Below are 16,637 nucleotides of genomic sequence, written 5' to 3' on the forward strand. Positions count from 1 at the left end.
GGAAACAACGGGGAAAAACGGGAAATGAATGGGGAAACAACGGGAAAAAACGGGAAAAATGGGGAAACAACGGGAAAAAACGGGAAATGAACGGGGAAACAACGGGGAAAAACGGGAAAACGGGAAATGAATGGGGGAAACAACGGGAAAAAATGGGAAATGAACGGGGAAACAACGGGAAACAACGGGAAATGAATGGGGAAACAACGGGAAAAACGGGAAAACGGGAAATGAATGGGGAAACAACGGGAAACAACGGGAAATGAATGGGAAACAACGGGGAAAATGGGAAATGAATGGGGAAACAACGGGAAAAAACGGGAAATGAACGGGGAAACAACGGGGAAAATGGGAAATGAATGGGGAAACAACGGGGAAAAACGGGAAAACGGGAAATGAATGGGGAAAAACGGGAAAATGGGATAGTGAATGGGGAAACAACGGGGAAAAACGGGAAATAAACGGGGAAACAACGGGAAAAAACGGGAAATGAACGGGGAAACAACGGGGAAAAACAGGAAAACGGGAAATGAATGGGGAAAAACGGGAAAATGGGATAGTGAATGGGGAAACAACGGGGAAAAAACGGGAAATGAATGGGGAAACAACGGGAAAAAACGGGAAATGAATGGGGAAACAACGGGAAAACGGGAAATGAATGGGGAAACAACGGGAAAACGGGAAATGAACGGGGAAACAACGGGAAACAACGGGAAATGAATGGGAAACAACGGGGAAAAAATGGGAAATGAATGGGGAAACAACGGGAAAAAATGGGAAATGAATGGGGAAACAACGGGGAAAAACGGGAAATGAATGGGAAACAACGGGGAAAAAATGGGAAATGAATGGGGAAACAACGGGGAAAAATGGGAAATGAATGGGGAAACAACGGGAAACAACGGGAAATGAATGGGGAAACAACGGGAAACAACGGGAAATGAATGGGGAAACAACGGGAAACAACGGGAAATGAATGGGGAAACAACGGGAAAACGGGAAAACGGGAAATGAATGGGGAAACAACGGGAAAAAACGGGAAATGAATGGGGAAACAACGGGAAAAAACGGGAAATGAATGGGGAAACAACGGGAAAACGGGAAAACGGGAAATGAATGGGGAAAAACGGGAAAATGGGATAGTGAATGGGGAAACAACGGGAAAAAACGGGAAAATGGGAAATGAATGGGGAAAAACGGGAAAAAACGGGAAATGAACGGGGAAACAACGGGGAAAAACGGGAAATGAATGGGAAACAACGGGGAAAAAATGGGAAATGAATGGGGAAACAACGGGAAACAACGGGAAATGAATGGGGAAACAACGGGGAAAAATGGGAAAACGGGAAATGAATGGGGAAAACGGGAAAATGGGAAAGTGAATGGGGAAACAACGGGAAAGTGAATGGGAAAAAAACGGGAAAAAAAAGGGGAAAACGGGAAAGTGCATGGGAAAAAACGGGAAAAAAACGGGAAAGTGAATTGGAAAAACTGGGAAAAACGGGAAAAAAACGGGAAAAACGGGGGAATGAATGGGAAAAAATGGGAAAAATGGGGGAAAACGGGGAAATAAATGGGGAAAAAACAGGAAAAACGGGGAAAACAGGGAAGTGAACGGGAGAAAACCGGGAAAAACCGGGAAAAACGGGAAAGTGAACGGGAAAAAACGGGAAAACCGGGAAAACGGGAAAAAAACGGGAAAATGGGGAAATAAATGGGAAAAAATGGGAAAAAACGGGAAAACGGGAAATGAATGGGGAGAAAACGGGAAAAAAGGGAAAAACGGGAAAGTGAATGGGGAAAAACCGGGAAAAAACGGGAAATGAATGGGAAAAAACGGGAAAAATGGGAAATGAATGGGAAAAAAACGGGAAAAACGGGAAAGTGAATGGGAAACAATGGGGAAAAACCGGGAAAACGGGAAATGAATGGGGAAAAACCGGGAAAAAACGGGAAATGAATGGGGAAAAACCGGGAAAAAACGGAAAATGAATGGGAAAAAACGGGAAAAATTGGAAATGAATGGGAAAAAACGGGAAAAATGGGAAATGAATGGGAAAAAACCGGGAAAAATGGAAAAAAACGGGAAAGTGAATGGAAAAAATGGGAAAAACGGGAAAGTGAATGGGAAAAAACGGGAAAAACGGGGAAATGAATGGGAGAAAACTGGGAAAAAACGGGAAAGTGAATGGGAAAAAACGGGAAAAACCGGGAAAGTGAACGGGAAAAAAGGGAAATGAATGGGAAAAAATGGGAAAAACGGGGAAATGAATGGGAAAAAAACGGGAAAAAACGGGAAATGAATGGGAAAAAACGGGAAAAATGGGAAAAAACGGGAAAGTGAATGGAAAAAATGGGAAAAACGGGAAAGTGAATGGGAAACAATGGGGAAAAACCGGGAAAACGGGAAATGAATGGGAAAATAAATGGGAAAAAACGGGGAAAAAACAGGGAAAGAAATGGGAAACAATGGGAAAAAACGGTAAAATAAATGGGAAAAACGGGGAAAATGGGGAAATAAATGGGAAAAAACGGGAAAAAATGGGAAAACCGGGGAAATAAATGGGAAAAAACGGGAGAAATCCAGGGGAAATCCGGGAAAAAACAGGAAAAAATGGGGAAATAAATGGGGAAAAAAATGGGAAAAACGGGGAAATCTGGGAAAAAACAGGAAAAAAATGGGGAAAATGGGAAAATCTGGGGGAATAAATGGGAAAAATGGGAAAAATGGGGAAATAAATGGGAAAAAATGGGAAAAACGGGAAAATCCGGGGGAAATCTGGGAAAAACCGGGAAAAACAGGGAAATAAATGGGAAAAAATGGGAAAAACGGGGAAATAAATGGGAAAAAACAGGAAAATAAATGGGAAAAAACGGGAAAATCCGGGGGAAATCCGGGAAAAAAACGGGAAAAACAGGGAAATAAATGGGAAAAAATGGGAAAAATGGGGAAATAAATGGGAAAAAACGGGAAAAATGGGGGAAATCTGGGAAAAAAACGGGAAAAACAGGGAAATAAATGGGAAAAAACGGGAAAATGGGAAAATAAATGGGAAAAAACGGGAAAACGGGAAAATCCGGGGGAAATCCGGGGAAAAAACGGGAAAACCAGGGAAATAAATGGGAAAAAAACGGGAAAATAAATGGGAAAAAACGGAAAAACGGGGGGAAAACTGGGCAAAATCCGGGGGAAATCTGGGAAAAACGGGGAAATAAATGGGAAAATCTGGGGGAAATCCAGAAAAAAAGGGAAAAATGGGAAAAAATCCAGAAAAAAAATCCAAGGAAAATGGGGGAAAAATCTGGGAATTTCCATGAAAGAAATGGAAAAAATGTGGGAATTTCCACAGGGAAATGGGAAAAATGGGAAAAATGAGAAAAAATCTGGGAATTTCCATTGGGAAATGGGAAAAATCTGGGAATTTCCATGGGAAAAATCCAGGAAAATGGGAAAAAATCTGGGAAAAATGGGAAAAATCTGGGAAAAATGGGGAAAATCCAGGAAAAATGGGGAAAATCCAGGAAAAATGGGGGAAAATCCAGGAAAAATGGGGGAAACCCCGGGAATTTCTTGGGGAAAATGGGAAAAATCCGGGAATTTCCATGGGGAAGTGTGGAAAAAAATTCCCTGTCCCAGATTCCCAAATTTGCTTCCAAGTCCCCAAAATTCCATCCCAAAACTCCCAAGAAGTCCCTCCAAAATTCCCAGGATTTCCCAGAATTCCCCAAATCCACCCCCAGAATTCCCAGAATTCCCAAAATCGACTCCAAAATTCCCAAAATTGACTCCAAAATTCCCTCCCAAATCCCAAAAAATCCCCAAAAAATCCCCAAAATTCCTTCCCAAAGGCCCAGAATTCCCCAATTTCCATCCCAGCATTCCCAGATTTCCCGGAATTCCGGGAATATTCCAGAATTCCCACTCCCACACGTTGAGCTGTCTGACGAAGCCGATTCCCAAAGCCCCAAAATCCTTCCTGAAACCCCAAAAAATCCCCAAAAATCCCCAAAACTCCCCTCGAAAAGGCCCAGAATTGCCCAATTCCCATCCCGGCATTCCCGGATTTCCCGGAATTCCGGGAATATTCCGGAATTCCCACTCACACATGTTGAGCTGTCTGACAAAGCCGATTCCCAAAGCCCCAAAATCCTTCCTGAAACCCCAAAAAATCCCCAAAAATCCCCAAAACTCCCCTCGAAAAGGCCCAGAATTGCCCAATTCCCATCCCGGCATTCCCGGATTTCCCGGAATTCCGGGAATATTCCGGAATTCCCACTCACACATGTTGAGCTGTCTGACAAAGCCGATTCCCAAAGCCCCAAAATCCTTCCTGAAACCCCAAAAAATCCCCAAAAATCCCCAAAACTCCCCTCGAAAAGGCCCAGAATTCCCAAATTCCCATCCCGGCATTCCCGGATTTCCCGGAATTCCGGGAATATTCCGGAATTCCCACTCACACATGTTGAGCTGTCTGACGAAGCCGATTCCCAACGCCCCAAAATCCTTCCTGAAACCCCAAAAAATCCCCAAAAATCCCAAAAAATCCCCAAAACTCCCCTCGAAAAGGCCCAGAATTCCCCAATTCCCATCCCGGCATTCCCGAATTTCCCGGAATTCCGGGAACATTCCGGAATTCCGGAATTTCCTCTCCCACACGTTGAGCTGTCGGACGAAGCCGATTCCCAAAGCCCCAAAATCCTTCTCAAAACCCCGAAAAATCCCCAAAAAATCCCAAAAAATCCCCAAAATTCCCTCCCAAAGGCCCAGAATTCCCAAATTTCCCTCGCAGCATTCCCAAAATTCCTAAATTTCCAGGAACATTCCGGAATTCCACTCCCACACATTGAGCTGTCGGAAGAAGCCGATTCCCAAAGCCCCAAAATCCTTCTCAGAACCCCAAAAAATCCCCAAAAATCCCCCAAAAATCCCCAAAAAATCCCAAAAATCCCCTCTCAAAGGGCCAGAATTCCCAGATTCCCATCCCAGAATTCCCGAATTTCCTGGATTTCTGGGAATATTCCGGAATTCCCACTCCCACACGTTGAGCTGTCTGACAAAGCCGATTCCCAACACCCCAAAATCCTTCCTGAAACCCCAAAAAATCCCCAAAAAATCCCCAAAACTCCCCTCGAAAAGGCCCAGAATTGCCCAATTCCCATCCCGGCATTCCCGGATTTCCCGGAATTCCGGGAATATTCCGGAATTCCCACTCACACATGTTGAGCTGTCTGACGAAGCTGGCCATGTTGTTGTGCTTGAAGTACTTGGGCAGCACCTCCTTGGAGAACTGGCCCTGGTCGAGGACGTGGAAGCTGCTCCCGCTCTGCCCAAAAAAACATCGGGAAAAAAACGGGATCAATCCCAAATTTGGGAATTTGGGGAATTTTGGGGAATTTTTGGGGATTTTGGGGAATTTTTGGGGATTTTTAGGAATTTTTTGGGGAATTTTTGAGGATTTCTGGGGATTTTTAGGGATTTTTTGAGGAAAATTTTGAGGATTTTTCAGGGTTTTTTTTCAATTTTTGGGAATTTTGACGATTTTTGGGGATTTTTTGGGAATTTTTTGGGATTTTTTGGGGCTATTTTGGAGGAATTTTTGGGATATTTTGGGGCTATTTTGGGGATTTGGGCAGCAGCTCCTTGGAGAACTGGCCCTGGTCGAGGACGTGGAAGCTGCTCCCGCTCTGCCCAAAAAACAGCGGGAAAAAAACGGGATCAGGCCCAAACTTGGGAATTTGGGGAATTTTGGGGAAATTTTTAGGGATTTTTTGGGGAATTTTTTGGGGATTTTTGGGATTTTTTTCTGAATTTTTCAGATTTTTTGAGGAATTTTTTAGGAATTTTTGGGGTTTTTTGGGAATTTTTGGGGAACTTTTGGCAATTTTTTTGGATTTTTTGGGGAATTTTTTGGGATTTTTTGGGGATTTTTGGGATATTTTGGGAATTTTTTGGGAATTTTTTTGGGGAATTTTTTGGGAATTTTTGGCGATTTTTCTGGGAATTTTTCACATTTTTTTGGGAATTTTTCAGATTTTTTGGGGAATTTTTGAGGATTTTTTTGTGGAATTTTGAGGATTTTTTGGGAATTTTTTGGGAATTTTTGGGTTTTTTTGGGAATTTTTGGGGATTTTTTGGGAATTTTGGGGCTATTTTGGGGCTATTTTGGGGATTTGGCAGCAGCTCCTTGGAGAACTGGCCCTGGTCGAGGACGTGGAAGCTGCTCCCGCTCTGCCCAAAAAAACAGCGGAAAAAAACGGGATCAGGCCCAAATTTGGGAATTTTGGGAATTTTGGGGAAATTTTTAGGGATTTTTTGGGGAATTTTTTGGGGATTTTTGGGATTTTTTGGGATTTTTTTCTGAATTTTTCAGATTTTTTGAGGAATTTTTTAGGAATTTTTGGGGTTTTTTGGGAATTTTTGGGGAACTTTTGGCAATTTTTTTGGATTTTTTGGGGAATTTTTGGGGGATTTTTTGGGAATTTTTGGGATATTTTGGGAATTTTTTGGGATTTTTTTTGGGGACTTTTTTGGGAATTTTTGGCGATTTTTCTGGGAATTTTTCACATTTTTTTGGGAATTTTTCAGATTTTTTGGGGAATTTTTGAGGATTTTTTTGTGGAATTTTGAGGATTTTTTGAGAATTTTTGGAGGAATTTTTTGGGAATTTTTGGGTTTTTTTGGGAATTTTTGGGGAATTTTTGGGAATTTTTGGGGATTTTTTGGGAATTTTTGGGATATTTTGGGGCTATTTTGGGGATTTGGCAGCAGCTCCTTGGAGAACTGGCCCTGGTCGAGGACGTGGAAGCTGCTCCCGCTCTGCCCAAAAAACATCGGGAAAAAAACGGGATCAATCCCAAATTTGGGAATTTGGGGAATTTTGGGAATTTTTGGGGATTTTGGGGGAATTTTTGGGGATTTTTAGGAATTTTTTGGGGAATTTTTGAGGATTTCTGGGGATTTTTAGGGATTTTTTGAGGAAAATTTTGAGGATTTTTCAGGGTTTTTTTTCAATTTTTGGGAATTTTGACGATTTTTGGGGATTTTTTGGGAATTTTTTGGGATTTTTTGGGGCTATTTTGGAGGAATTTTTGGGATATTTTGGGGCTATTTTGGGGATTTGGGCAGCAGCTCCTTGGAGAACTGGCCCTGGTCGAGGACGTGGAAGCTGCTCCCGCTCTGCCCAAAAAACATCGGGAAAAAAACGGGATCAATCCCAAATTTGGGGAATTTGGGGAATTTTGGGGAAATTTTGGAATTTTTTGGGGATATTTTGGGAATTTTCGGGGAATTTTTTTTGAATTTTAGGGATTTTCGAGGGAAGTTTTAGGAATTTTTGATGATTTTTGGGGAATTTTGGGGGAATTTTTGCCGAGTTTTTTGGGGAAGTTTTGAAGAATTTTTAAGGATTTTTTGGGAATTTTTGAGAAATTTTTGGGAAATTCGGGTTTTTGGTTTTTTTGGGGATTTTTGGGAATTTTTGGGATTTTTGGGGATATTTTGGGAATTTTTGGGGGATTTTTGGCGTTTTTTGGGGAATTTTTGGGACTTTTTCAGATTTTTTGGGGAATTTTTTAGGAATTTTGGGGAATTTTTTGGGAATTTTTTAGGATTTTTTAGATTTTTTTTTCAATTTTTGGGGATTTTTTTGGAATTTTTTGGGGAATTTTTTGGGAATTTTTGAGGATTTTTTGAGAAATTTTTGAGGAATTTTTTGATTTTGGGGGAATTTTTTAGGATTTTTGCAGGGATTTTTGAGGATTTTTGGAGGAATTTTGGGATTTTTGGGGAATCTTTGAGGAATTTTTGGGATTTTTTTGGAAATTTTGGGGAATCTTTGGGGAATTTTGGGGGGAATTTTTGAGGAATCTTTGGAGGAATTTTTGGGGTTTTTTTGAGGAATTTTTGGATTTTATTTTTTTTTTAAATTTTTGGGAATTTTGGAGGAATTTTTAGAGGAATTTTTCTTTTGATGTTTTGGGGAATTTTTGGGGATTTTCTTGGGAACTTTTGGAAATTTTTGAGGATTTTTTTTTCCAGGATTTTTTAATGAATTCTTTGGAATTTTGGGGGATTTTTTTTTTCCAAATTCTTTTGGTTTTCTGGGCCTTTTTTTCTTTTTTTTTTTTTTAATTTTTGGCAGAAGTTTTGGGATCTTTTTGGGAATTTTTGGGATCCTGTCCATGGGATCCTGTCCATGGGATCCTGGAACGCTTTGGCCAGGAAGGGATTTTTGGGATCTTTTGGGGAATTTTTGGGATCCTGTCCATGGGATCCTGTCCATGGGATCCTGTCCATGGAATTCTGTCCATGGGATCCTGTTGAGGGATCCTGTTGAGGGATCCAGGCCCTGGGATCCTGGAGAGGGATCCTGGCCATGGAATTCTGTCCATGGGATCCTGTTGAGGGATCCATGCCCTGGGATCCTGGAGAGGGATCCTGGCCATGGGATCCTGGAACGCTTTGGCCGGGAAGGGATTTTTGGGATCTTTTGGGGAATTTTTGGGATCCTATCCATGGGATCCTGTCCATGGGATCCTGGAGAGGGATCCTGGCCATGGGATCCTGGCCATGGAATTCTGTCCATGGGATCCTGTTGAGGGATCCAGGCCCTGGGATCCTGGAGAGGGATCCTGGCCATGGGATCCTGGAGAGGGATCCTGGCCATGGGATCCTGGCCATGGAATTTGGGCCCTGAGATCCTGGACAGGGATCCTGTCCATGGGATCCTGTCCATGGGATCCTGTCCATGGGATCCTGTCCATGGGATCCTGGCCATGGAATTCTGTCCATGGGATCCTGTTGAGGGATCCTGGCCATGGGATCCTGGAGAGGGATCCTGGCCATGGAATTCTGTCCATGGGATCCTGCTGAGGGATCCGGGCCCTGGGATCCTGGAGAGGGATCCTGGCCATGGAATTCTGTCCATGGGATCCTGTTGAGGGATCCATGCCCTGGGATCCTGGAGAGGGATCCTGGCCATGGGATCCTGGAACGCTTTGGCCGGGAAGGGATTTTTGGGATCTTTTGGGGAATTTTTGGGATCCTGTCCATGGGATCCTGTCCATGGGATCCTGGAGAGGGATCCTGGCCATGGGATCCTGGCCATGGGATTTGGGCCCTGAGATCCTGTCCATGGGATCCTGTCCACGGGATCTTGGAGAGGGATCCTGGCCTTGGGATCCTGTTGAGGGATCCAGGCTTTGGGATCCTGTCCATGGGATCCTGGCCATGGAATTCTGTCCATGGGATCCTGTCCATGGGATCCTGGCCATGGAATTCTGTCCATGGGATCCTGTTGAGGGATCCTGGCCATGGGATCCTGTCCATGGGATTTGGGCCCTGAGATCCTGGACAGGGATCCTGGCCTTGGGATCCTGGAGAGGGATCCTGTCCATGGGATCCTGGAGAGGGATCCAGGCTTTGGGATCCTGTCCATGGGATCCTGGAACGCTTTGGCCGGGAAGGGATTTTTGGGATCTTTTTGGGAATTTTTGGGATCCTGGAGAGGAATCCTGGACTCAGAATTCGGGCCCTGAGATCCTGGACAAGGATCCTGGCCTTGGGATCCTGTCCCTGGGATCCTGGAGAGGGATCCAGGCCCTGGGATCTTGGAAAGGGATCCTGGCCTTGGGATCCTGTCCATGGGATCTTGGAAAGGGATCCTGGCCATGGGATCCTGGAGAGGGATCCTGTCCATGGGATCCTGTCCATGGGATCTTGGAGGGCTGTGGGCCATGGGATCCCTGGGAATAGCGGAAAAAATATGGGAAAAATGTGGAAAAAGCGGGGAAAAATGGGGAAAAACAACGGGGAAAAGCGGGAAAAACACGGGGGAAAGCAGGAAAACCGGGAAAAACATGGAAAAAAACCCTGGGAATGGCGGGAAAAGCATGGGAAAAAACAGGGGAAAAGCGGGAAAAATGGGGGAAAAATGGGAAAAAAACAGGGAAAGTGGGAAAAACCAGAGAAAAGTGGGAGAAGTGGGGAAAAAACAGGAAAAAAATGGGGGAAACCGGGAAAAAACTGGGGAACAGCGGGAAAAGTGGGAAAAACACAGGGAAAAAAGGGGAAAAGAGGGAAAAGGGGGAAAAACATGGAAAAAACCCTGGGAATAGCGGGAAAAGCACGGGAAAAAAGGGGAAAATTGGGGAAAATGGGGGAAAAAACAGGGGAAAAAACCCCTGGGAATAGCGGGGAAAGCACGGGAAAAAACAGAGAAAAACAGGAAAAAACAGAAAAATGGGAAAAAAATGGGGATAGTGGGAAAAAACAGAGAAAAGCAGGAAAAGTGGGAAAAACACAGGGAAAAAAACGGGGAAAAGTGGGAAAAGTGGGGAAAAAATGGGGAAAAGCGGGAAAAGCATGGGGAAAACCGGGGAAAAATGGGAAAAAAAGGGGAAAGTGGGAAAAAAACAGAGAAAAGCGGGAAAAGTGGGGAAAAAAATGGGGAAAAAAAATGGGGAAAAGCAGGAAAAACACAGGGAAAAACTGGGAAAAGCAGGAAAAGTGGGGGAAAAATGGGAAAAAAACAGGGAAAGTGGGAAAAACCAGAGAAAAGTGGGAAAAGTGGGGAAAAAACAGGAAAAAAATGGGGGAAACCGGGAAAAAACTGGGGAACAGCGGGAAAAGTGGGAAAAACACAGGGAAAAAAAGGGGAAAAGAGGGAAAAGGGGGAAAAACATGGAAAAAAACCCTGGGAATAGCGGGGAAAGCACGGGAAAAAATGGGAAAAGCCGGGAAAAAAAAGGGAAAAACCGGGAAAAACACAGGAGAAAAACGGGGGGAAAGCGGGAAAAACAGGGGAAAAAAACAGGGAAAAGTGGGAAAAAACGGGGGAAAGTGGGAAAAAAACCGGGAAAGAACCAGGGATAAGCAGGAAAAACATGGAAAAAAAGGGGGAAAACGGGAAAATTATGGGGAAAAAAAGGGGGAAAAGTGGGAAAAACACGGGGAAAAAACGGGGAAAAGCGGGAAAAAATTGGAAAAAAACCCCTGGGAATAGCGGGAAAAGCATGGGAAAAAATGGGGGGAAAATGGGGAAAACATGGGGGAGAAACGGGAAAAATGGGGAAAAAACCAGGGATAAGTGGGAAAAGCGGGAAAAGATGGAAAAAACCCCTGGGAATAGCGGGAAAAGCACGGGAAAAAAGGGGGAAAATCGGGAAAAATGGGAAAAAAACAGGGAAAAGCGCGAAAAACACGGGGAAAAACGGGGAAAAGCAGGAAAAGTGGGGAAAAAATGGGAAAAAAACAGGGAAAGTGGGAAAAGCCGGAAAAACACAGGGAAAAAAAATGGGGAAAAGACGGATAAAAGCGGGAAAAGCACGGGAAAAAACGGGGATAAGTGGGAAAAGTGGGAAAAACATGGAAAAAAATGGGGAAAAATGGAAAAAAATGGGGAAAAGCAGGAAAAACATGGAAAAAACCCTGGGAATAGCGGGAAAAGCACGGGAAAAAAGGGGAAAATTGGGGAAAATGGGGGAAAAAACAGGGGAAAAAACCCCTGGGAATAGCGGGGAAAGCACGGGAAAAAAGGGGAAAATTGGGGAAAATGGGGGAAAAAACAGGGGAAAAAACCCCTGGGAATAGCGGGGAAAGCACGGGAAAAAATGGAGAAAAACAGGAAAAAACAGAAAAATGGGAAAAAAACGGGGATAGTGGGAAAAAACAGAGAAAAGCAGGAAAAGTGGGAAAAACACAGGGAAAAAAACGGGGAAAAGTGGGAAAAGTGGGGAAAAAATGGGGAAAAGCGGGAAAAGCATGGGGAAAACCGGGGAAAAAATGGGAAAAAAAGGGGAAAGTGGGAAAAAACAGAGAAAAGCGGGAAAAGTGGGGAAAAAAATGGGGAAAAAATGGGGGAAACCGGGAAAAAACTGGGGAACAGCGGGAAAAGTGGGAAAAACACAGGGAAAAAAGGGGAAAAGAGGGAAAAGGGGGAAAAACATGGAAAAAAACCCTGGGAATAGCGGGGAAAGCACGGGAAAAAAGGGGAAAATTGGGGAAAATGGGGGAAAAAACAGGGGAAAAAACCCCTGGGAATAGCGGGAAAAGCACGGGAAAAAATGGAGAAAAACAGGAAAAAACAGAAAAATGGGAAAAAAACGGGGATAGTGGGAAAAAACAGAGAAAAGCAGGAAAAGTGGGAAAAACACAGGGAAAAAACGGGGAAAAGTGGGGAAAAAATGGGGAAAAAATGGGGAAAAGCGGGAAAAGCATGGGGAAAACCGGGGAAAAATGGGAAAAAAAGGGGAAAGTGGGAAAAAACAGAGAAAAGCGGGAAAAGTGGGGAAAAAATGGGGAAAAAAATGGGGAAAAGCAGGAAAAACACAGGGAAAAACTGGGAAAAGCAGGAAAAGTGGGGGAAAAATGGGAAAAAAACAGGGAAAGTGGGAAAAACCAGAGAAAAGTGGGAAAAGTGGGGAAAAAACAGGAAAAAAATGGGGGAAACCGGGAAAAAACTGGGGAACAGCGGGAAAAGTGGGAAAAACACAGGGAAAAAAGGGGAAAAGAGGGAAAAGGGGGAAAAACATGGAAAAAAACCCTGGGAATAGCGGGGAAAGCACGGGAAAAAAGGGGAAAAGCCGGGAAAAAAAAGGGAAAAACCGGGAAAAACACAGGAGAAAAACGGGGGAAAGCGGGAAAAACAGGGGAAAAAACAGGGAAAAGTGGGAAAAACGGGGGAAAGTGGGAAAAAAACCGGGAAAGAACCAGGGATAAGCAGGAAAAACATGGAAAAAAAGGGGGAAAACGGGAAAATTATGGGGAAAAAAAGGGGGAAAAGTGGGAAAAACACGGGGAAAAAACGGGGAAAAGCGGGAAAAAATTGGAAAAAAACCCCTGGGAATAGCGGGAAAAGCATGGGAAAAAATGGGGGGAAAATGGGGAAAACATGGGGGAGAAACGGGAAAAATGGGGAAAAAACCAGGGATAAGTGGGAAAAGCGGGAAAAGATGGAAAAAACCCCTGGGAATAGCGGGAAAAGCACGGGAAAAAAGGGGGAAAATCGGGAAAAATGGGAAAAAAACAGGGAAAAGCGCGAAAAACACGGGGAAAAACGGGGAAAAGCAGGAAAAGTGGGGGAAAAAATGGGAAAAAAACAGGGAAAGTGGGAAAAGCCGGAAAAACACAGGGAAAAAAACGGGGAAAAGAGGGATAAAAGCGGGAAAAGCACGGGAAAAAACGGGGATAAGTGGGAAAAGTGGGAAAAACATGGAAAAAAATGGGGAAAAAATGGAAAAAAATGGGGAAAAGCAGGAAAAACATGGAAAAAAACCCTGGGAATAGCGGGGAAAAATATGGGAAAAAACCAGGGATAAGTGGGGAAAAGTGGGAAAAACACAGGGAAAAATGGGGAAAAACATCGGGGAAAGCGGGAAAAATGGGGAAAAAACGGGAAAAAGCAGGAAAAATGGGGAAAAAAATGGGGAAAAGTGGGAAAACTGGGTAAAAACGGGGAAAACTGGGAAAAATGGGGAAAAAAAATGGGGAAAAGTGGGAAAACTGGGAAAAACATGGAAAAAAACCCCTTGGAATAGCGGGAAAAGCACGGGAAACAACGGGGAAAAGCGGGGAAAAATTGGGAAAAAAAGGGGGGAAGTGGGAAAAAACAGAGAAAAGCGGGAAAAGTGGGAAAAACATGGAAAAAATCCCTGGGAATAGAGGGAAAAGCACAGGAAAAAACGGGGGGAAAATGGGGAAAAAAACCAGGGATAAGCGGGAAAAGTGGGAAAAACACAGGGAAAAAAAGGGGAAAAGTGGGGAAAAAATGGGAAAAAAAGGAGGGGAAAAGCAGCAAAGCGGGGAAAAACAGGGGGAAAAAATGGGGAAAAGAGGGATAAAAGCAGGAAAAACATGGGGAAAAAATGGGAAAAGCGGAAAAAATATGGGAAAAAAACAGGGATAAGTGGGAAAAAACGGGGAGAGCTGGGAAAAACACCAGGGAAAGCGGGAAAAAAAGCGGGAAAAGTGGGGAAAAATGGGAAAAGAATGGGGAAAAGCGGGAAAACACGGGGAAAAAACTGGAAAAGGGAAAAGCACGGGACAAAAACAGGGAAAAGTGGGAAAAACAGGAAAAAGCAGGAAAACCACCGGGAAAAAAACAGGGAATAGCAGGAAAACCACAGGGAAAACACGGGGATAAGAAGGAAAAGTGGGAAAAGCACCGGGGAAAGCGGGAAAAAAATGGGAAAAGTGGGAAAAACATGGAAAAAAACCCCTGGGAATAGCGGGAAAAGCACGGGAAAAAATGGGGAAAAGCGGGAAAAAAATGGGAAAAAATGGGAAAAAAAGGGGAAATGTGGGAAAAGGGGGAAAAACATGGAAAAAAACCCTGGGAAAAGTGGGAAAAATATGGGAAAAAATGGGGATACGCGGGGAAAAACGGGGAAAAGCAGGAATAAAATGGGGAGAAAAAAACAGGGAAAAGCGGGAAAGTGGGGGGAAAATGGGAAAAAAACGGGGAAAGTGGGAAAAGCAGGAAAAACACAGGGAAAAAATGGGGAAAAGCAGAATAAAAGCGGGGAAAACGTGGAAAAAAAACCCTGGGAATAGCGGGAAAAGCACGGGAAAAAATGGAGAAAAACAGGAAAAAACAGAAAAATGGGAAAAAACGGGGAAAGTGGGAAAAAACAGAGAAAAGCAGGAAAAGTGGGAAAAACACGGAGAAAAACGAGGAAAGTGGGGAAAAAATGGGGAAAAAATGGGGAAAAGCGGGAAAAGCGGGAAAAGCATGGGGAAAACCGGGGAAAAAATGGGAAAAAAAAGGGGAAAGTGGGAAAAAACAGAGAAAAGCGGGAAAAGTGGGAAAAACATGGAAAAAAACCCCTGGGAATAGCGGGAAAAGCACAGGAAAAAACGGGGATAAGCAGGAAAAGTGGGAAAAACACTGGGGAAAGCAGGAAAAAAATGGGAAAAAAACGGGGAAAAGTGGGAAAAACACAGGGAAAAACCAGGGAAAAGCGGGAAAAACATGGAAAAAAACCCCTGGGAGTAGCGGGAAAAGCATGGGAAAAAACAGGGAAATACAGGGAAAAAATGGGAAAAACTGGGGAAATGTGGGAAAAACAGGGGAAAAAACAGGGAAAAGCAGGAAAAGCGGGAAAAACACAGGAAAAAAAACCGGGGGAAAAACTGGGAAAAAAACAGGGGAAAGTGGGAAAAGTGGGAAAAAAAGGGGAAGAAAACGAGGGAAATCCGGGAAAAACACAGGAAAAAACCAGGGGAAAGCGGGATAAAAGCGGGATTTTTTGTGGGAAGAAGGGGTTTTCCCCCGGGAATAACGGGATTTTTCCCAGGAAAAGTGCGATTTTTCCCGGGAATGAGGGGTTTTCCCCCGGGAATAACGGGATTTTCCCCAGGAATAGCGGGATTTTCCCCTGGAATAGCGGGATTTTCCGCGGGAAAAGCGGGGTTTTCCCCGGGAATAGCGGGATTTCCGCGGGGAATAGCGGGATTTCCGCGGGAATAGCGGAATTTTTCCCGGGAATAGCGGGATTTTCCCCTGGAATAGCGGGATTTTTCCCGGGAATAGCGGGATTTTCCCCTGGAATAGCGGGATTTTTCCCGGGAATAGCGGGATTTTCCCCAGGAATAGCGGGATTTTCCCCAGGAATAGCGGGTTTTCCCCGGGAATAGCGGGTTTTTCCCCGGGAATAGCGGGATTTCCGCGGGAATAGCGGTTTTTTTCCCGGGAATAGCGGGATTTTCCCCGGGAATAGCGGGATTTTCCCCAGGAATAGCGGGATTTCCGCGGGAATAGCGGGATTTTTCGCGGGAAAAGCGGGTTTTTCCCCGGGAATAGCGGGATTTTCCCCAGGAATAGCGGGATTTTCCGCGGGAATAGCGGTTTTTTTCGCGGGAACAGCGGGATTTTCCCCAGGAATAGCGGGTTTTTCCCCGGGAATAGCGGGATTTTCCCCAGGAATAGCGGGATTTTCCCGGGAATAGCGGGATTTTTCCCGGGAATAGCGGGATTTCCGCGGGAACAGCGGGATTTTCCCCAGGAATAGCGGGATTTCCGCGGGAATAGCGGGATTTTCCCCGGGAATAGCGGTTTTTTTCGCGGGAAAAGCGGGTTTTTCCCCGGGAATAGCGGGATTTTCCCCGGGAATAGCGGGATTTCCGCGGGAATAGCGGGTTTTTTCGCGGGAAAAGCCGCTTTTCCGCGGGAAGCGGCCGAGGAGCCGCGCGGGCCGCGGCGCGCAGGCCGGGCCTCGGGCGGGCCCCCCCGGGCAGCCGTGCCCGCCCCCCGGGAGCCTCTCCCCGCGCGGCGCGGGCACTCACGGGGCTCCAGCAGATCAGCGAGTCGGTCTCGGGGTCCTCCACGAGCGTCCACAGCTTGGTGAGGAAGGCGGGCACGTTGCAGGGCCCGGGCCCCGCGCCCGCCGCCGCCGCCGCGCCCGGCCCGTCCATGGCCGCGCCCTCACGGCGGGGGCGGCAAGGGCTCGGCGAGGCCCCGGGGGCGGCCCCGGCGGCGGCGAGGCCGTTAAAAAGCGCGGGAAGGGCGCGGGGAGGCGGCGGCGGCAGCGGCGGCGGGAGGCGGCATGGCCGCCGCCATCTTGGGGGGGGCGGGTGTGAGGCGGCGCGGAGCGGCGCGTGCGCGGCCACGCCCACTGGGCGACGGGACACGCCGCTGCCC

General features: G+C 45.5%; 1 protein-coding gene across 3 annotated transcripts in view; it reads right to left on the reverse strand.

Moving 5' to 3' along the window:
- Positions 1-16,555, reverse strand: part of HSF1 (heat shock transcription factor 1) — a 70,738-nt gene extending 54,183 nt beyond the window's left edge. Inside the window, exons 1-2 of one of the 3 annotated variants that reach the window (XM_053953462.1) lie at positions 16,283-16,555; positions 5,216-5,324 (exon numbers count right to left, since the gene is read on the reverse strand). In XM_053953462.1, the coding sequence (XP_053809437.1) occupies positions 5,216-5,324; positions 16,283-16,411 (238 nt within the window). In that variant the 5' untranslated portion in view covers positions 16,412-16,555. Of the gene's footprint in view, positions 1-4,104; positions 4,122-4,458; positions 4,477-5,215; positions 5,325-16,282 lie in introns of those variants that run through there. The other 2 variants (XM_053953482.1, XM_053953472.1) reach the window with 2 other exon arrangements.
- Between the last annotated feature and the right edge of the window lie 82 nt (positions 16,556-16,637).

The sequence above is a fragment of the Vidua chalybeata genome, chromosome 1 (assembly GCF_026979565.1).
Source record: "Vidua chalybeata isolate OUT-0048 chromosome 1, bVidCha1 merged haplotype, whole genome shotgun sequence".
In the NCBI taxonomy this organism is placed as follows: Eukaryota; Metazoa; Chordata; class Aves; order Passeriformes; family Viduidae; genus Vidua; species Vidua chalybeata.